The sequence below is a fragment of the Polypterus senegalus genome, chromosome 8 (genome assembly GCF_016835505.1).
Source record: "Polypterus senegalus isolate Bchr_013 chromosome 8, ASM1683550v1, whole genome shotgun sequence".
NCBI lineage: Eukaryota > Metazoa > Chordata > Cladistia > Polypteriformes > Polypteridae > Polypterus > Polypterus senegalus.
Genome location: NC_053161.1, coordinates 165,187,981 through 165,209,882, shown reverse-complemented (window position 1 = coordinate 165,209,882; position 21,902 = coordinate 165,187,981). Strand labels below are relative to the sequence as shown.

Here is a 21,902-nt window from a genome sequence, read left to right as displayed (position 1 = left end):
GAGGTAAAGCTGAGTGTCATCAGCAAAACAATGGAAGGATAAACCATGTCTGCCAATGACAGTTCCAAGGGGAAGCATAGAGATGTTGAAGAGAATAGGGCCCAAAACAGAGCCCTGTGGGACACCACAGGTAACATTGTGGGTATAGGACTTTGTGCTACCCAAGGCAACATACTCAATTCTACAAGTCAGGTACAATGTAAACCAGTTAAGAACATTTCCAGAAAGTTTAAAAGTGCATTGCAGGCGATGAAGGAGAATGTTATGGTCTATAGTGTCAAAAGTAGCTGTCAGATCAAGAAGGATAAGTAGAGAAGGAGAACCAGTATCTGCTGTCATTAGAAGGTCATTAGTAACCCTGACCAGGGCTGTTTCAGTACTATGGCCAGGGCAAAAACCAGATTGAAACTTTTCAAACAAGTTATTCAGTTTGAGGTGATCATGAAGTTGAGCTGCAACTATTTTCTCCAGAACTTTAGAAAGAAATGGAAGATTGGAGATGGGCCTATAGTTAGAGAGAACTTCAGGATCAAGGGTGGATTTTTTAACAGAGTTCTGATGACAGCAGTTTTTAATACAGAAGAAATATGACCAGTCAAAAAAGAATGATTTATAATCCTAGTGATAAGTGGAGAGACAGCAGAGAGATGTTGGCCTTCAGCAGAGCTGAAGGGAAAGGGTCCAGGGAACTAGTAGACAATTTCGTTTTCCTGATAACGGCCTCCACCTCTTCCCCTGTGGTAACAGAGAAAGAGCAAAGGAGCTGGACAATCTCAGACAACGAATCGACAGTTGGAAAAGGCAGGGTGTCCATGGTAGACAGATGCAAGCGAATGTTATCAACCTTTTGTTTGAAAAAATTGATGTGCATGTTGCACCTCTCATCGGTAATCTGAGAGTAAACAAATGAAGAAGGTTTTAGAAGGTGATTTATAGTTGAGAAAAGTTTTTTGGGATTCCTGGCACTATTACTAATAATAGTGGAATAGAACCTGGACCGTGCAACCTTCAAAGCTTCTGCATACACCCTCTTATGTTCCCTATAAGCCTGTTTATGAACAGTCAATCCAGAAGTCTTAAGTCGCCGCTCAAGGACACTCTCAGCCGTCTTCATTTTTCGGAGCTCACAGGTATAGCAGGGAACTGAGCACGAAAATGAGATGAACCTAGATGTTAAGGGGGCGTGAAGGTCCAGGAGATTGCTTCGGGACTGGTTGTAGAAATCCACAAGGTCATCAACAGTGCAGGAGCTGATAAAATCAGAGGGGAGACGTTAAAGGTCCAAGGCCAAGGCATCCACATTAATGTTCTTCAGATTTCTGAAATGAATCTGTCATTTTGGTTTGGTATAAGAAGGGGAAAATGGCAGCTCCATTGACACTACTTTATGATCAGAAATACCAAGATCATATACTTGTAGATTACTAATTGAGACAGCATTTGAAATGACCAAATCAAGTGTATGACCCCTAGAATGTGTAGGGACATTAACATATTGTTTAAAATTAAGAGAATCTAACAGCACAAGGAAATCAGCAGTGAGATAACCTGTGGGATTGTCAACTTGAATATTTATATCTCCAAGGATTATGATGTTAGCAGAAGTAGCACAAAGTGTTGTGAAAAGATCAGTCATTTCAGGGATGAAGGCAGAATTGGGTTTTGGAGGTCGATAAATAAGGAGAACAGTCATGGGAGTAGGGGCTTACATTTAAATGCAAGGCACTCTCAGGAAGATATTGCAGGTAGCAAGATAGGGGACAACCCCAGATCTTGACGGTGGATGATAGCTAAGCCACCACCACGCCCAGTACTGCGTGCTGCCTTCAAGTAGCTGTAGCCAGAAGGACTGGCTTCATTTAGAGCAGAGTAAACCTCTGACTGATGCCAGGTTTCTGTTAGACACATGAAGTCAAGTCCTTTCTCCCTAATATGTTCTTTAATCAATGCGGATTCATTACCAATGGATTGAGAGTTAAACAATTCAAATTTGACCAATAACTGTGGAGTAAATCTCTGTACAGTTCGTAAAACATTAAAATCCACTCCACGGAGCTTAAAATCCGCTCCATAACACACTTCCAACTGAGGATGTAGGGATATTGCAGCGTTTTTTACAATGGCTCAGATATTTCCCATGCTAGAGTGCAGAGATCTCGCGATACTTCCAACTCCATCTTAATAGCAGTTGGAGCAATGGTGCTCTGATGATGCGTCAAACTTGCGACGAGTGACCAGAAAGATGAAATGCTCGTAACAGAGCACTTTTGCTGATTATGAAAGATAAACTTTCGACCAGAGCTTCTATGAATGTAACGAGGACGGCGAAGAAGTCCAAGTTCTTCAACAATAGGGATAGCAACTTCAGGAGTGGTTCCAGGATTAAATTGGCGAAGTTGTAAGCTGGAATACCTAAACACCATTCTGACCAAAAAGGAAGGAATGCCATCCAGACAGCGCCGCAAAATCCAAAACAGATGACAACACCGTATATCCAGACACCAGGTGAGTAAACAACAAAAAACTTGATAAAATCCATAAAATCCACAGCAGACGGTAAAACAGTGTATCCGGGCGTCAGGCGAATAAACAACAACAACAACTTAAACCCAGACTGTTCCTCACTGTATGTGTGTGTGTATATATATATATATATATATATATACACACACACACACTTCATGAATGCAATGGTTTACATTTTGGATTAAATTTGAATTTATTCTTATGGACTTTACATTGAGTGAGATTGCAGCCTCAGGCACAACCAGGCTTGGACTGCTAATGCAATCACACCTGCAATAAACACAGTTATATGTATAAGATATGTTGGAACTTCTGAACTGTTGTAATTATCTTCACATGCATCTTATAATATCTCCTACTTATTTAATGTACCAGTCCTCCCATTACATCAGACTATGCTTCTGATCATTTGCGCCACCCCACCCCAATCTTCTTACCTTCTCCACTGTGCTGCTTAAGTATGCTCTACTGCTGCCAGATAAGAATTGACTTTGTACCGTGCTGAAATACTTTTGTGATAAACTCCTGCATATTAATCAGATTTTCCAGAGCAAACGGTCGGACTCGAATGTCTTGAAACTCTTTGGAATTCTGCATTGTTTGACACAAGATCTCTTAAGGTTAAAGCACTGGTGTTATCAGAATTTATTCCAGACTCCAACCTTGATATGCCATGCTTAACGGAAACTTTGCAAAAACCAAACAAATTTACTTCACTCATTGAGTCAACACCATCTGCATACATTTACTTCAAAAAGACTCTCAGGTAATCATCACAATAATCCCAATTGATGGTTCATTGTCTTGAGTATCTGGCTTTGAAAGTAATGACAAAATATGGTTCTGTCTTACTTGCTCTCCATCGTCCCACAAAATGTAATCTGTCTTTCTGATCCGATCTGGCTGAATTATTAACCTAGTTAAGATCCCTTTCCCAGACAGTCATTATTTTTGGTGATTTAAACATCCATATTGACACTCCTACATGTAAACTGAGAAATAAATTCCTGTCCTTGCTAGACTGTTTTGACCCGATGAAACAAGTTGATTTTCTTACCTGCTCTGGTGGTCACATACTACACCTGATCAGCAAATTTGGCTTATCTGTCTGCAACAATTACAACAGAGATATTGAGACTCTCTGACATGAAGCAGTACTTTCAACCGTCTCATCACCTCTCCCTCCTCTCAACTGTAAATGTCAATTTTCTTTCAGAAACCTTAAATATCTGTCCCTCTATCCTTGCTAGACCCATTTCTTATCTTATCCTGTCTTCACCTATTCCATTCTGCACTAGTCTTGTTTACTACAATAGCTCAGCTCTTCATTCAGCACTAGATAAAACAGCTACTTTAAAACACAATGAGGTTTCCTTTAAGCGTTCAGCTCCATGACACAATTGAGAGTTGTGGTCTATGAAAGCAGCTGGCTGACACCTTGAGAGAATGTCACGTAAGACTGGCCTCACCGTGCACGTCCAGGCTCCCTCTGGCCACCAAAGGGCTTACAGAGATGCACTAACTGTAGCCAAGAACACGCATTATGGCAGAACAGCAGAAAATGGGAGTGATGAAAAGAGGGTTTTTGTACTCTGTATTTAAAAAATGATATCCTCTGGTCCAATTACATCCTCTACTGAAATATGTGAAAAATCTCCACCTTTTCCATGAAAAAATTAAAAATCTAAATAATTCAACTAGCATAAATCCAACACCCATTTATATCTTTGCTGTCTTCCCACTCAATTCAGCTCCATTTCTAAAGTTTCAGCAGCCACATCTGCATTTGTTGATGACCTGCTTTGTAAAAGGAGGCCGACTACATCCCCACCACACTTCTTAATGTCTGTCTTTATGCCATAATCCCGACTGTTAAGATAATAAACACATCGCATGACACTGTGCACTTTGGTATGCCCAATGTTAAAAGCAACTCTAGTCTTGATGCTGACTGTCTTAACAATTTTCTGCCTGTTTCTAACTTAGCCTTTTCTGTTAAACTCACTCAACTCACCAATTGCTTCTCTTCTAGTTGATGGGACCCTTCCAGTTTGGTTTCATAGCTCAGCACAGCCGTGACTCTGCTCTGCATTGGGTAACCAATGATTTGCTTACTGCAGCAGACTCGGGACAAACCAGCAGATTAATTCTGTTAGACCTCAATGGAGTACTTGACACTCGGGTCAGACATGACATTCAGAATGTGTCCCAACAGAGCTCCACACTTAGACCAGAGACACTTGACTCTAAAGTATATGTTTGAATAGCTTTTTTAAACTACCACAGACAATCAGAGACATTAACAAGGTTGTAAATCAATGCACAGGTCTTCATGAGCTGCAGTGGTCTACAAATGAAAAAGAAGATCAAAAAACCCAGAATACTTATTCTTCCCATTATGTCGTTAATAGATGTGTACTGTCATGAACAATTAACGCCATTGAAATCAAAATGTGCTGTCATACTGCAAATTTCATGACATTTGTGTGTTAATGATAATGACTGTTATGTTAATGTACTGTACATGTGACTTATATGTTAATGTAAAACACACCTTTTTAATTATTTCTGTCAAAGCATAAAACCTCAAGCACTCCAAGTCTCTCCTCAGTGAGGAGCACTAAACAATAAACTGAACTAAAAAAAGGTAAATGAACAAAGTTACTGAAGTCTGCAATTAACACAAACCATTGTAGTGCACTCTCTCTGTAGTCATCAATCATAAACTTTTGATCGACACCATTTTTGGTTCATTTCAGTCACATTAGCAGATTCTCCTTCTAACATTACATAAAAGGCCCATTTCCTGATCTTCATATTGTTTGTGTCCTCCAGTAACTCCAAGGTCTGCCACCATGACAGGCATGAGTCGGTGTCTAGATAGAAGTACTTAAGGTCTCCTGCATTCTATATTGGAGGTCTTGAATGACTGGTCTATTTAGACTCGATACCCCTGTCACCTGCTGTGATGCTAGAAAAACTTTTCTGGAATCATTCTGAACAGATGCTTTCCATACTTACTTGGGTCTTAGAGCACAATATAGCAGAGCACAAGAACAGCAGTTTTTAGACGTCATCAGTGACTATTAACACAGCATGTTAAAGCATCAACATGAAGCCTGTCTGGATTTAGTATTTTGTAATAATCAGGATAGAATTGAGGGTGTAGAAGTGACTGAACCACTAGGGTCAAGTGACCATAATATAATACAATTCTCAGTGCTTCGTAAGAATGCGGATGCAAAGACTAAAATTGTTAAGTTTCATTTAGGTAGGGCAAATTTTGAGCAGATGTGGCAAAGTCAAGGAGGATAAACAGATGTAAGCTTTTAAGCGCTGAGACAGTTGTGGAGCAGTGGAACAAGTTTAAAAACCTTTTACATGTAATGCAGGACAGGGACATTCCTCAATTTGGAATTAATAGGAAAATTAAAAAAAAACAAAAACTGGAGTGGGTAATAAAGAGTTAGAAAAATACGCTGCAAAGGAAGAAAAAAAAAACTAATACCTTTAAAGTGAATTGCAGGACATATAAGAACATTAGGGCAACCATTAATAAGGAAAACAGGGAGGCTAAAAGAGGGGAATTGGTTAAAAGGACCACTAAGGAGGTACTGAGGGATTTGGAAATTGTAGAGGGAGAAGTGCTGCTCAGATTAAATAGGCTGAAATCAAACAAATCACCTGGGGCCTCATGTATAAACGGTGCGTACGCACAGAAATGTTGCGTAAGAACTTTTCCACGTTGAAATCGCGATGTATAAAACCTACACTTGGCGTAAAGCCACGCATTATTTTCATGACGCGGCTTTAAAAATACACAGAAACTAACCGCATATTGTTTATTAGTGTAATGCATCTGATTGTAGGGCTGTTCGATATAACGATATATATCGGATGACAATATGAAAACGTCTATCGCTGCACATTACGTTATCGTTTGTTTCGTGGTGTCGCAAAATAAACTGTTTACGGAAATATTTTTTTCATTGTTTTGATGGCCACCACGTGGATGCAGACACACTAGCATGGCTGATGAAGACGAGGCAACACCAGGTAGCTCCAAACAGAAGGACCTTGTTCCTAAACGAGGGGCTACCTCTGTATTATGGAGATGGTTTGGATTTGAAAAGTCTGACACGGACCAGAAAACGGTACTGTGCAAATTATGCTGCAAACCGATCGCTACCACAGACTCCAACACGACAAACCTCTTCTACACCTCCACAAAAAGCACGTGAGTGAGCATGCAGAGAGTTTACAACTGAGAGGCAGGCCACGTAGGATATTACAGTTGTAAAGGTACTATTTAAATGAGCATGTTAAAAGCTTGGAAGATTAATTGCTACCAAAACAATTTGCTTAAGGCATAATTTTCCCTGCAGCGTTTGCTGTCAGCGTTAATCTTGTTAAAATTACGTTTACGCCACAACTGCATTAACACGGCAAATCTCTGTTAACGAGTTACCGCGGATCGCCCCGTGCTTGGGGCTGGACTGCATCAACACGTTAGCGCCGTCCAGTCCACGCAGGGCGATCAGCTGTAACTCATTAACGGAGATTTGCCACACTACGATGTGCAAATTAACATTTTACTAGAATGTAGCCTAAAAAATATTATATTTAATATTATATATTTAATATATTTTTGTCGTAAGCCTTATTGCTGCTACAGTTTGAAGTACAATGTTTACATTTGGTTTTGACAGTTAATGTTAGACTTGTATTTATTTTGTTTAAAGGGTTTATTGGCCTTATATAGTTTAGTTGTTAGTACTTTGATCCTTTTATATTTAATATATGTTGTGAGAGTTATTGCTGCTACAGTTCACATTTTGTTTATGTCAGGCATTTTATATAGCAGTATTTTATATTGAGCCTTTAGTAATTTGTTTTGAAAAGTGTTTTATATTTGATACATTAACATTTTATGTTTACATTCAAAGTCAAACATTTGCTCAAATGTTCTAAATAAAAGAACAGAAGTAATTACAAGTTGAGTACTTCTCATTTTGATTTTTAATTTAAATGAAAAAAAAAGGAGTGGTGATTATATAAACTATTCACTGAATACAAAGAAAATGTACTATATCGTGATATCGGGATATGAAATGAAATATCGGGATATAAGATTTTGGTCATATCGCACAGCCCTATCTGATTGTAATTAACTTGTAACAATATAATGGTCCAGGGAACAGCCATAGTATTCCAAATACCAGAACTGCTTTAGCGTTGTTACTCTCACTTCTCCTTCTCCTTCTTCTTCTTCTTCAGCTCCTCCCGTTAGGAGTTGCCACAGCGATCATCTTTTCCATATTACTCTCACTGCACGACTCGGAGTATTTATATCACTGTATCTGAGTGTGAATCACAGCAGCAGCTGATCGGAAAGAGAATTATCGGTATACGGCATTAAGCACACGCTGTCTCTGCCACTGCAAAATGTTTTAAAGCCTTTCCTGTACAGACCTCGCTGTTCAGAAACAGTTTCATCCCAAGAACTTTAAATGCACTCAATCAATTGCTCCTTGTAGAACTGTTTGTACTTATAAGTACAATCACCCCACTGTAAACTTGCACTACAGTTATAATATCTCACAACCTGAGCCACTTTATTAAGCGCGTATTTACATATAATGACGATATCATTTTTAAGGTGAAATGCAGCAAAATATGTTTGTTAAATTATACACATAAAACTTTAACTTCATTTAAATAATCTATATTCTTCACTGGGAGTGTCGTGAAGGATAGAATAATTAAACATGTACTACGAAGATATTTCAATGTTCTTTAAACGTTTTGAAGAATTGGCGCTAAGCTTACAGATGGCTTAACGTGTATTACAGAGCTGATTTTATGGCGATCGGTTACTTGGGGAAAGAAAAGCACTGACTGCAGTGACGGCTACGCCAATATATATTGAATATAACACAGAAAGATAAAATAACAACACAGCTAAAAGCATGCGACAAATTTCGACAAAAGATAAATGCTTGTCATGAGCACAGGCTCATGAAACACATGTTTAATAATGTGCTTTAGCTCCTATCATCATGAAAATGACATCACGTATACATCTCAGTATTTTAGTTATTCAGAGAGCTGTAATATCACAAATGTAATGGACTCTGTGTCCAGTTGGAGGAAGAGAGCCAGTTTAAGAAGCAAGTAGTGATTCACACACATAGAGCACATAGAAGATCAAATACAAAACAAAGCATTTAACGTGCTACTTTAATTACGATGTGATTTGAGAAACTGGTTAATTAAACGATTTTAAGATGAAGTTTATAATGTTCTACTAAATGACAAAATAAACTACGTGATTAAAGTGGAAATGTCGAGATTGAAGTTGACATTTCGTGCTTTTTCCCCACCGTGTGCCTTTTTTCTCTGTACCCTAATAAACTTTCATATGACACTCAGACAGTGGGCTTACAACTCTTCTTTTCACGGCAACTTTGATATGCGACTTCTTTTTTATTTCCGGCACTGTGCGATTTTGTGAATGTGAGCTTTCAAGTTTCTCCAACACGCTATGTCACTCGATCAACTTCCTTTTGTTGATTATACCACGGCTTATTTGAACAAATAGTATGTTTTTCCTTTGCCTCCACTTGGTATTTGCTGAAATTCTTATATTTTCCCCATGCTTTTCCCATTGTCTTTTCACAGAAGGCTGCGCTTAAGGGCGATTTATATTGATTTGCATATTCAAATAGGCGTAATTCTGGGAGGATTTGGGGCGTTACATAATGCGCGTGCACGAGCGTTAGTTTTCACGCTGATCGGGATTTATGTAGCGGAAGAGCGTGGAAGTTGGAGTACGCACAGATTCCTGCATCTGGATTTTTCTGTGCGTAAACACATTTCGGCTTTTGTGCTTACGCCATGTTATAGTGCGAGTTCTACGCACGACGTTATACATGAGGCCCCAGGCCCAGATAATAGTTACCCTTGAGTTCTTAAGGAGGCTACTGAGTACAGATATAAACTCTTGATGTATATTTTTTAGAAAGTCACTGTGAATTGGAGAGAATCCAAAAGACAATGGCACTTATTATCCCATTACATAAAAAGGGTGACAAGGCAGATTCAAACAACTATAGGCCAGACAGCTTAATGTACATCACAGTAAAATTAATAGAAGGAATTAATAAGGATAAGATTGAGCAACACATGGCAAGGACAGGAGTTATTCTGAACAGTCAGCATGGGTTGAGAAGAGGGAGGTTGTGTTTTACTAACATGTTGGAATTTTATGAGGTTGCAACAAAAGCATATGATCAAAGTGGAGCTTATGATATTATTTATCTGGACTTTCAGAAAGCATTTGATAAGGTGCCACATGAGAGGTTGGGCATCAAGTTAAAAGAAGTGGGAGTTCAGGGTGATGTTTTTAGATGGGTGCAGAATTGGCTCAGACACAGGAAGCAGAGGGTGATGGTGTGAGGAACCTCATCAGAACTGGCCGATGTTAAGAGTGGTGACCAGCAGGGGTAAGTGCTAGGGCCGCTGCTATTTTTAATATATATGCATGATTTGGACAGGGGGGCGGCACGGTGGCGCAGTGGTAGCACTGCTGCCTCGCAGTTAGGAGACCTGAGTTCGCTTCCCGGGTCCTCCCTGCGTGGAGTTTGCATGTTCTCCCCGTGTCTGCGTGGGTTTCCTCCCACAATCCAAAGACATGCAGGTTAGGTGGATTGGCGATTCTAAATTGGCCCTAGTGTGTGTTTGTGTGTGTCCTGTGGTGGGTTGGCACCCTGCCCAGGATTGGTTCCTGCCTTGTGCCCTGTGTTGGTTGGGATTGGCTCCAGCAGACCCCCGTGACCCTGTATTCGGATTCAGCGGGATAGAAAATGGATGGATGGATGGATTTGGACAGGAATATAAGTAACAAGTTGGCTATGTTTTTAGATGATACCAAAATAGGTGGATAGGACAGATAATCTGGAATCCGGAGGCATTACAGAGGGATTTGGGCAGCAAACAGGCTTGGTTTGATTTGTGGCAGATGAGATTTAATGTCAGTAAATGTAAAGTATTATACATAGGAAGTTAAAATGTTAGGTTTGAATACACAATGGGCGGTCGGAAAATCAAGAGGACACCTTGTGAGGATTTAGAAGTCGTAGTGGAGTCTACCCTATCAGCTGCCAGACAGTGTTCAGAAGCCATTAAGAAGGCAAACAGAGTGTCAGGTTATATAGCGCCTTGATGCGTGGAGTACAAGTCACAGGAGGTTCTGCTCAAGATTTATAACACACTGGTGAGGCCTCATCTGGAGTACTGTGTGCAGTTTTGGTCTCCAGTCTACAAAAAGGACATAGCAGCACTACAAAAGGTCCAGAGAAGAGCAACTAGGTTGATTCCAGGGCTACAGGGGATGAATTATTAGGAAATATTAAAACAGCTGAAGCTTTACAGCTTAAGCAAAAGAAGATTAAAAGGAGACATGACTAAAATGCTTAAAATTACAAAGGGAATTCGAACAGTGGATCGAGACTGTTATTGTAAAATGAGTTCATCAGGAACATGGGGATGCAATTGGAAACTTGTGAAAAGTAAATTTCCCAAAAACATTGTTAACTTTTTCTTTACGCAAAGAACCACAGACACATGGAATAAGTGACCAAATAGTGTGGTAAACAGTAGAACTTTAGGGACTTTCAAAACTCGACTTGATATTTTCTCAGAAGAGTTAAGTGCATAGGATTGGTGAGCTTTGTTGGGCTGAATGGCCTGTTCTTGCCCAGATTGTTCTAGTGTTCTAATATCAATGAGCATTTCACCGACTGTGGGTAATACAACCAGATATGGTCATAAAAAAACAATACCATATTTAGGTATTAAGAGTGAAAACAGGGATATTAAACAGGCAGCAAAATCGGATAGAAAACATTACTGGGGATGAGCGGAGAGCCATACATTCACTAAGGGAAAATACAGAAATCATTATCAAACCAGCAGACAAAGGGGGTGCTTTAGTCATCATGAACACATCATATTATATACAGGAGGCACAAAGACAGTTGCCCAATACTATGGATTATCACAAGCTGCAAGAAGACCCAACAGATCTCTACAAAAAGGAACTAAAAAAGATAGTAAGTAGCTTTCCTCTTGACATCAGGGATCAGGTAAACAGTTTAATTTCTGAGAACCCCAAAATGGGTTACTTCTACATGCTTCTTAAAATCCACAAAGAAGGGAACCCAGGAAGGCCTATCATCTCAGGAACTGGCTCCCTTACAGAAAAGGTCTCAGGTTGGGTGGAACACATTCTTAAACCCTCGCCCACAACACAACCAGCTACATCCAGGACACCACTGACTTCTTAAAAAAACTGTCTGCTTTAGGCCCCTTACCTGAGGGAACCTTACTGGCCACAATGGATGTTGAGGCACTGTACACAAACATCCCCCATGATGATGGCATATTGGCATGTGAAACGTACCTCAGACAACATGATTTACCCACAAAGTCAGTAATAGAAATGATAAAATTCACTCTGACACATAATCTATTCTCTTTTGGACAAGATTGCTACTTGCAACAAATGGGGACTGCAATGGGCTGTCGGTTTGCACCTCACTATGCAAACCTATTTATGGCAAAATTGGAGGAAGATTTCATGTCAATGTGCATCTTAAAACCAATGTTGTATCTCCGTTACATAGATGACATCTTCATAATCTGGACTGCCAGTGAGAAGGACCTCCTCCATTTTCATAATGAATATAATTCTTTTCACCCCAACATAAAGCTGAATTACTCAAAAACAGAAGTCTGCTTCCTTGACACCACCGTTCAACTAAAAACAACACCCTTGTAACTTCTGTTTTTCACAAACCAACAGACAGACGGACCTACCTAAGAAGTGATAGCTTCCACCCCAAGCATATAAGCGCTCCATTATTTTTAGCCAAGCAATACGGTACAATCGTATTTGCTCAGACCCGACAGACCGGGATCAACAACTGCAGGAGCTCAGACAAGATTTCATCAAACAAGGTTATACCCCCAAAACAACAGACACTCAAATAAGAAGAGCTACTGCCATACCCAGAGAGAACCTTCTGGAATATAAAAACAAAGACAACAAGAACCGCATCCCCCTTGTTGTCACCTACAACCCACATCTTGAAACACTTCCAAAGATTATAAAAGAACTTCAGCCAATGCTAAACAACACCAAACACTAAAAATGTATTTCCTGAACCTCCCTCCTGGCATACAGACAACCACCAAACCTTCAGCAACTTATTGTCCGAAGCTCCCTAAATGAACCGACACAAAATAGCCCATCCTGCCTACAGAAAAGACGTGTGCCCACATTTACAATACAGACCGTATAGTTATACCACACTGTCGACTTGAACATCACATAAAGGGGTCATTTTCCTGCACATCATCTAATGTGATCTACCTAATTCTCTGCATGAAATGTCCTGACACTACACTCTATGTGGGAGAAACTGGACAAACACTCCGCCAGAGAATGAATTTACACAGATTCCACATTAAACATGGCAACACAGATGTTCCTGTAGCGGCCCACTTCAACAGCCATGGACACTGTGAGAGGGACTTTAAAGTCACAGTGCTTATGGGCAACTTCAAAACACAGCAAGAGAGAATAGAATGGGAAGTTAAGCTCATGTTAAAATTGAATACATTACAACATGGCTTGAATAGAGACAAGAGTTTTATAGCCAGATATGAAGACTGTTTGCATCTCTCAGACTGACACAGACCACCTGTCTACAGATGTGCATTGTTTTGAAAAACTCATCACAAACTTCAAAGGACTTTGTTGGACATTTACCTTATCCAAAGATCTTGACCATACATTGTTCTTCTCTCTCTTGTTAAATTAATCTTAGCCTGAGTGAACCTATTAATTTTTTACATTTAAGGTTTTTCATTTAAAGATTCACCATTGTTGTTTCTTGTCTTAGTGTGTGTATATAAACACAGGAAACTTCAGTTTCTGTATTACATCTTGCCTGAAGAAGGGGCCTGAATTGCCTCGAAAGCTTGCATACTGTAATCTCTTTAGTTAGCCAATAAAAGGTGTCATTTTGCTTGGCTTTTCTCTACCATATTAAGAAAAATTCTGACATCTGTAGAATGCATTTTAATACATATCTCAGTATACAATTTTCATGTGAACATTTCCGTTATGAACTTTGTATTTCCACAATTCCTAAAGCTCATCAAGGCAGCATGAGAGATGCCAACTGGTCCTGTGGGTTTGTTTTGACTCCTAAATTAAAGAGAGTTCCGGACTGACACCATCTAACAAACAATTTTGTGTTATTAGCTTAAGGTGATTGTGCTTGTCTATTAGTGGGACTGCACTACTATTGGAAATCAATGCAGAAATTCAGGGAATTTCAAAGAATTCACCAACTTTTCCTTACAATTCTACTTTTGTGTAACACTTTTTACTGAGGACAGGCTTGGAGTGTTTGCACAAATTTACAGCTGCAACGCGAGAGCAGCAAATTGCTAAACTTTACATCTAGAGCTAATAAATATTATTGACAATAATAGATTATTAAAAACGCTGGCAACTGCAGTACTTCTTTATATTTCCAGCTTTGTGCCCCTATAATTACAAATTATTGCCAATATACTAACAACCCAATTGTGCTTCACTCACTCATAATATGGAACCAATGTAGAAAGCATTTTAAGATGGAGGAGCTTTTATCTGTGGCACCTCTGCACGAGAACCACCTTTTTCATCCCTCGCAAGCAGATGCAGTTTTTAATATCTGGAAAACATCTGGGATTAAATCACTTACAGATTTTTATATAGACAACATATTTGCATTCTATGAACAACAACATTCTAAATTTAACTTTCCAGCAACACATTTCTTTCACTATCTTCAAATTAGAAACTTTGCTAAACAGAACCTGCCCGATTTCCCACATCTCGCACCCTCCTCTATGCTGGAAAAAATATTGCTCAGTTTCGAGGACTCCAGCAGCATTTCTGTAATATATAAAACCATTTTACAGTCCCTCCCTTTCAAAGATCCAAGAGGACAATGGGAAAAGGATCTCTCACTGAACATCTCATAAAAGGAGTGGAAGGTAGCAATGTACAGAATTCACTCGAGCTCCATATCTGCAAAGCATACAGTTATTCAACTCAAAATTATATACCGAGCACATCTGTCTCGCTTGAAATTGTCCAAAATGTTTCCAGGGTAAGATCCAACCTGTGAACGCTGCCATCGAGCTCCGTCCTCACTGGGCCTGCACCAAATTAACATCATTCTGGACCAACATTTTTAAATGCCTATCAGACAGCCTTGGTGTCACAATCCCTCCTAACCCACTAACATTTGTGTTTGGTGGGCTCACAGAGGGGCTTAAAATGGAGAAGGACAAACAAACTGCGATCGCCATTACTTCACTATTGACACAGACTTGTCTTGCTCAACTTTAAGAATCCTAACTCTCCTCTTTTAAGTCAGTGGGTAGCTGATGTTTTATATTATTTGAAATTGGAAAAAATTAAATTCTCACTTACAGGATCTGTGCAGAACCTTTTCAAAACCTGGCAGGATCTGATCAATAACATTTTAGAATAAGCTCTTAAAGCACAGAGGAAGTAGATTCTCTTCCCATTTCTTTTTCTTCTCCATTTATCTTTATCCGCTTATTAAACTCATCAATTTATTTATTTTCAATGGCTTTAAGTTTTACTCCGTTGACCATGCTCTCTTTCTCAGGGGTGTGGGTTGACTTGTTTTCACTCCTATATTTTTGTAAAAATTGATCTATTTGTATGGAATGATTACAATAAAATCAATAAAATAAAAAAAAAAGTGCTGGCAACAATCGCTTTCATCGATTAGTTGATTACGTCATTAGGCTTAACACGCTGTGGCGTGCAATTGCGTCACTACTTCTCTAAGCTGTGAAGACATTTGAAAAAAGGCAAACGGTAAGCAAGTGCCAGAAAAAGGTAGTGCAACCTAAGACTTTCAAGGTTTGGGAACACTTCACTCTCAACATGGGAAATAAAAAGTCGTGCGTTGCAAAACGAGTAGGTCTGACTTCATATGGCACAAGAGCACATGCTCAAACATTTGAACAGGAAACATACGTTAGAGGCTCCGTGGAAGAGTAAGACTTGTCGTCATCTTAGTAAGCTGAATGTCACTTCAGTGTTATGTGATACGGGTATATGAACACGATGTATGATAGGCTAGGCATTATGACAGGACTTTTGGTTTGAAGGGAGGAATAATTCGACTCATAGTCCAGCCCTCTGTAATGCTGTAGCACGCGACAGAGTTTTATGATCTTCTTTTGCCTACTCCTGTTAGGGGTTGCCACAGCGGATCATCTTCTTCCACAGATTTTTGTCCTCTGCATCTTGCTCTGTCACACCCATCACCTTCATGTCCTCTCTCACCACATCCATAAACCTTCTCTTAAGCCTTAAGTGACTAAAAAAATATGTGCCATTCACCACCAGCTAGTACGCGTTCAGATCTTCACTTTACATATTTGTTTTTTTTTTTTGCGTCGCTCTGTTAATTATGGTGCTATATTACATTACAAACTTGCATTCGTGTGTGTGTGTGTGTGTACAAAAAATGGCTGCGAAAAAACTTAAGTACTTAAGCACAAAACTTTTTTTCAGTCTCACGTGCAAAGGAAATCAAAAATTCAGTGACAGTGCCGCAGTGAATCCAACAGCACATCAATTGTGACAGAAAGGCGAATCTCTCATTCAGAGCCAAAATGTAGCAGCAGGGTGGAAAAGCCAAAGTTCCAGACTAGTTGACTATTGGAATTTAACATGATTTATACAGTTTGAAAGAAGATGCGATAATGTGCAAGTGCTGCTGCGGCACACCATGTTTAGCCGGTAAAGCAGATTTTGTGGCAGAATCGCAGAGTTTCAAGAGTGAAAATCTAACAGCACACTGCCGATAGCAAATGACATGCGGCAGGCTGTGACAGCGTGTTGGCTGAAAGTAAATGTGCCAAAGAATCTGCGGTGGTGAGAGGTTTCCAGACACAAAAAAGATGAATGGTAATGCAAAAAAGAAATGAACTTTCACTTAAAATGAACTTGGTATATCACAAGGCAAAGGGAGGACTGAGTTTCATGCAAATGAAACCACTTGCTTTGCTGCAAAAGGAAAACACAGTCCGGGCATTTACCCTAATTTCAAATATCGATTGAGCAACAAATTCATCTGTGGTGGTCAGATATTTACATGATGTGTTACTAGTAAAACTTTCACAGAAACTGGAGGAAAAAAAAAAAACTTAAATTATGTATTTAATTTTGAAGTGTGTGTTTAGTGCGATTCTGAATACATAAGCCAACTAGCGAGTTTCATTTGTTAAAAACTTTTGTGCTTTTAAGGAAAGAGTGTGTGCATTGCCTAACTAGAACCAGAAGTGCTATCAAGTGTTTTATATTTTTTATTTATTACTGCTTATTTTCAATGTACTATTATATAAATGTATAAAAACCTATATTTTGTTTAAAATATCGACAGGTAGGTCATGTAAAAAAACTAAATCTGTATATTTGCTGAAAAGTTCCATTTCAAGATCTTTGTGTTTAATTTCAAATGAACTTTTTTAAACCACCCAACTAATTGTTTAATCGACAAGATAATCAGATTAATCGATTATCAAAATAGTTACTTCCAGCCCTACTTCAAACATTAACAGAGATGAACTGTCAAACGACATTAAACACACAATAACACACACCCCTTTAACTCCAGTTCAGTGTTTCTCATAAAAAGTACAAGACCTCCCTTTCAGATCCATAATCCCCCAACCCTAAAACCAACACTAAATTTTACTTTCCACTTACTTTTATTAGCCTGATCTGTAGGTGGTGGCTGATCTTCCTGAATTCTAACGGATGAAGGGTCTTCAGTCATCTGTGTGTCAAGCTGTGATGATTCAGACTTCACCAGGATCGAAGGTTCTGATGATGCACAGGGTCTGCTGTGAGGTGAGACTAACCCGGTCGCTGCTCCATCTTCACCCCCACACTGATGGTCCTCTTCCTTGACATTCTGCACACTTTTACAAATGTTTGTCTCAATGCTGACAGACGTCTCTTCAGACTCTCCTTTAATGTTTACTAACCCTGTCTCACAGTCCTCCTCCTCCTCTTCCTTAATGTGGAGACTCTCCTCTTGAGGGTGGATGGACTCCCACTCCCACTCCTCCTTCTTAATACTTACAGTCATTGTTTCTCTGGTATTTATGGCAGCCTCACACGTCTCCTTTTTTACATCCATCTAGATGTAACCTAAACAGCAGCTTTCTCTTTCTTTCTGTGGAATAAAGGAAAAGGATTTATTTCAATCAAAAGTGCATCAGTCAGATGTAAAGATATTTGTATTTCACTTCACAACACCCTCTTAGTTAAGATTCACATCAAGTCAGGCATTTCAAGACATCAATAGTGGCTCATCCCTCATATCAAATATTCAGATGTCAAAACATTTTTGGACTGGAGTGAAGGTCCTATAGACTGGAAGAGAAGACCATCTTGCACAGTTGTGGTTCAGCAGTATTCTCTTCTTCCTCCTTTTTTCCCCACTTTGATTTGGAGTTAATGTGCTTGATCAATCATCTCCAAACAGCTTCGTCCTGCACCTCCTCACCAGTCAGACCATTTTTCTTCACAATCTACTTTTACTTTAAAGGAGACCAAAGCTGAGGTGGATGGATACTTTCTCTTCCCATCAATCTTTTACCCACATATTCATTGTCTCTCCTCATCACATGTCCATACCTCTTCAACCTCCTTTCCTGTATTTACCCATTTTTGTTGTACCTCTGATTGTCTCATTTCTTATTCTGTTCTTTTCTGTAACTCTGCATTCATCTCAACATTCTCATTTCTGCCATATCTAACTTCTTCTCCTGCGATCCCTTTACTGCCCACCATGTCTCAGCTGCATACATCATTGCTGGGCTTACCGCTGTCCTGACCTTAAACCTTCACCTTACTCTTCAATAACACAATACTCCTGATACCTTCTTCTATCTGTTCCATCCATACTGCACTCTACGGTTTTTCTGTGCATCTCATTTTCCATCTTGGGCTACCACTCATCCTAGATATTTAAACGTATCCACTCTTTTCTATAGTTCTCCCTGAAGGCTAACATCTGAATCCTGATCATCATTAAAGCTCAGATATTCTGTCTTCTTCCTATTAATCTTTACAGCTCTATCTTCCAAAGCCCTTCTTCATTTTTCCAACTTGCTCTTTTCTGGTGTTAAACAAAACAAGGTCATCAGCAAAATGCAGACACCGGGGGACTGGTCTTTTATCTCATGAGTCAACACGTCCATAAGCAGATGAAAGAGGGAAGGATTGAAAGAAACTCCCTGGTGCAGACCTCCTCTAACTGGGCTCTTGTCTGTTACCACAATACAATTCTGGGACCCAAACAGTGTGGAGGTTGCCACATGTACATGTCAGTTTGCTTCTACTTAGAGTGTACATCAGGAAATGGGTTGCAGAGGGTTCCCCAAAAATGGGGAAATACACCTTTAAGGGAAAGACACAGTGTGGATGGTAAAGTTGGAGCTGAAGACGATTTAACTGGAAAAGAAGGGGAGAGAGAGACATCAAGCAGTGGAGCAAGGAGAAGCAGCGAGAAGAATTCACCTGTTGGAAGAAGGTTTTATTTTACTCTGGGATACTTTACATGGGAAACACATCTCTGAAGACAAACTATTCTTTCTTTGGTTTCACTGTAGCGATCAACCTTTGAGACTGGTAGGATAGAACATTTTTGTTAATGGCATCAGCTGACGGCATACATCCGTGGGGCTTACAGTTCATGAGCACGGTGACATGCTGGAAGGACAGTGATCCAATTTGGAGAAACTGGGTTCTCTCAGGCGAGGACATCTCACACCCTAATCTGTAAAAGTCTGTCTTTGATTCTTGTTATTTACTTGTTTTTTTGGTGGGGAATTACATAAAGCTGTCTTCTCGGTTAACATGTAAATGTACCTTTCTTTTTTTTTCCTTTCATTGCTTTAATGCTTGTTATGTTATGTCGATCTGGGGCATGTGGTGAGTGGGTCATAAATAAGGACGAGTGCTGGCCGTGTTACCCAGAAACATTTCAATAATAAACTGCTATTCCCTAGCAGTATTTTGATCGAGCAGCGACACAGGGTTTAGTTGTTTCTCCCGGGGTGGCAGTACAACAGTACGTGTGTATTTAATCCAAATTGTGAATACTGATCACCTTAATGATGTAATCAATTCAGATCCCAGACCTGTGTTGTTAGTTAAATTGAGAAATGCTTATATAAGGAGGGCTAGAGCACGCAGCCTGCAACAGATGATGGCAAGAAGGTGAAATAAAGGGTTTGTTAGCTTACGTTTACACGTGTTACTGATGATGCTTACCTTCTACTTACTTGGTATAGGTTGGACAAAAACTTTTGCATTGTAAGTGATGAAGAAAAAAAAATTAAAATCAAGCCATTCACCCTGTTGCCATCTGAGCCAATCGTACTGTTTGATTGCAGCAACTGATTTTATAAAAACCTTTGTTCCCACTACACATTTCAAAGTTTTTTTGTTCTGTTTACCGTATATGTACTCATGGATAAATTCTCCCATGGATAAGTCGGGACTTGATTTTACCGTATAATTTCCAGTATTTTAAAACATCAGTCATGTAAGTCAAATGTGTAAAACTCACACTATTGGTCCAAGAGATTACAATATGCTAACACCACTTGAGAGAGTAACCACTGAGCACATGGCCTTTTTTTCCCCCCATGTATTGTGCTAGGGCTGGGCGGTATGTCCAAAATTGTACATCATGGTATTTTTTAAAATTAATAATAATAAAATTAATACATTTTACTCATTTGTAGGCGCCTTTCTAAACACTCAAGGACATTGAACAATAGACAAAACACAGATTATAAACAAAAGTAAAATACAAAAGTTAAAATCTGACAATTGTAATCAAAGAGAAAAAGCAGTCTTAAACAAATAAGTTTTAAGTTTAGATCTGAAAAGTGAAAATGATTCAATATTTCTGAGCTCAGGTGGTAGTGAGTTCCAAAACTGGGGAGCAGAGCATTCATCATAGTGGTAAGACGGACGAAGGGGACAGTCAAGTGGATGGAGGAAGAGGATCTAAGGGTGCGGGAGGGAATGGCAACATGGAGGAGGTCGGACAGATATGGAGGGGCAAGGTTGCGGAAAGCCTTAAAAGCTAGTAGTTAGTAGTATTTACTCCTTTATTCTGAATTGAATTCGGAACTGAACTGGAAGCCAATGAAGCTGCTTCGAAACGGGAGTGATATGGAGAAATGGAGAATAGAGAGGGTTCTAGTAATGATGCGGGCAGCTGAAGATTATAAAGAGATTTGCGAGAAAGACCAAAGAAAAGGGAATTGCAATAATCCTGATGAGAAGTGACAAGACTATGAACGAGGATAGTAGTGGTGTGGGGAGTGAGGGAGTGGTGAATACGATTAATTACGAAAAGTGGAAATATGCAGACCAGGAGATGTTATTGATGTGGGACTGAAAAGACACAGTACTGTCAAGGATGACACCTAGACTCTTAACCTGTGGTGAACGGGAGACAGAGGAATTAATAACAAATGAAAAATGATCAGTTTTGGATAAAGTTGATTTTGTACCAATGAGAAGAACCTCCGTTTGTCAGCATTTGATTTAAGAAAGTTTGAAGAAAACCAGGATTTGATTTTTGCTATGCAATCAGTAAGTGAGGAAGGTGGAAAGGAAGCAGTAGGTTTGTTAGTGAGATAGAGCTGGGTGTCATCAGCATAACAGTGGAAGCTAATGTTATATTTACGAAAGATATTGCCAAGAGGAAGAAGATAAATAATGAAAAGGAGGGGCCCCAGGACAGAGTCCACCTGAAGTAACAGAGGTGGGTTGGAATGTGAAAGGTTTAAGCTGAACAAACTGAGTGCGGCCTGAGAGGTAGGATCTGAACCAATCTAGTGGAGTGTGGGTAATGCCAAACGAAGATGATCTATTGAGAAGAGTAGTGTGATAAATAGTGTCAAAGGCTGCACTCAGATCAAGAAGGATGAGAATAGTAATTAAACCAGAATCAGCTACCATATGGAGGTCATTAGTAATTTTTAGAAGTGCTGTTTCTGTATGATGGAGGGGACGAAAACCAGACTGGAACTGCTCATGCAGATGATTTTGAGATAAATGAGAATGAAGTTGAATAGCCACTATTTTTTCAAGAATATTAGAAATGAAGGGTAGATTAGAAATAGGACGAAAATTACTGAAATTAGTCGGAACGGCACCAGGTTTTTTCAGCATTGGG

At 39.4% G+C, this 21,902-nt stretch overlaps 1 protein-coding gene across 1 annotated transcript in view; it reads right to left on the bottom strand.

The window, feature by feature from the left end:
• Nucleotides 1-21,902, bottom strand: part of LOC120533280 (gastrula zinc finger protein XlCGF26.1-like) — a 55,648-nt gene that overhangs the window by 28,474 nt on the left and 5,272 nt on the right. Inside the window, exon 2 of the mRNA XM_039760096.1 lies at nt 17,402-17,873. Within this exon, the coding sequence (XP_039616030.1) occupies nt 17,402-17,837 (436 nt within the window). The 5' untranslated portion in view covers nt 17,838-17,873. The remainder of the gene's footprint in view (nt 1-17,401; nt 17,874-21,902) is intronic.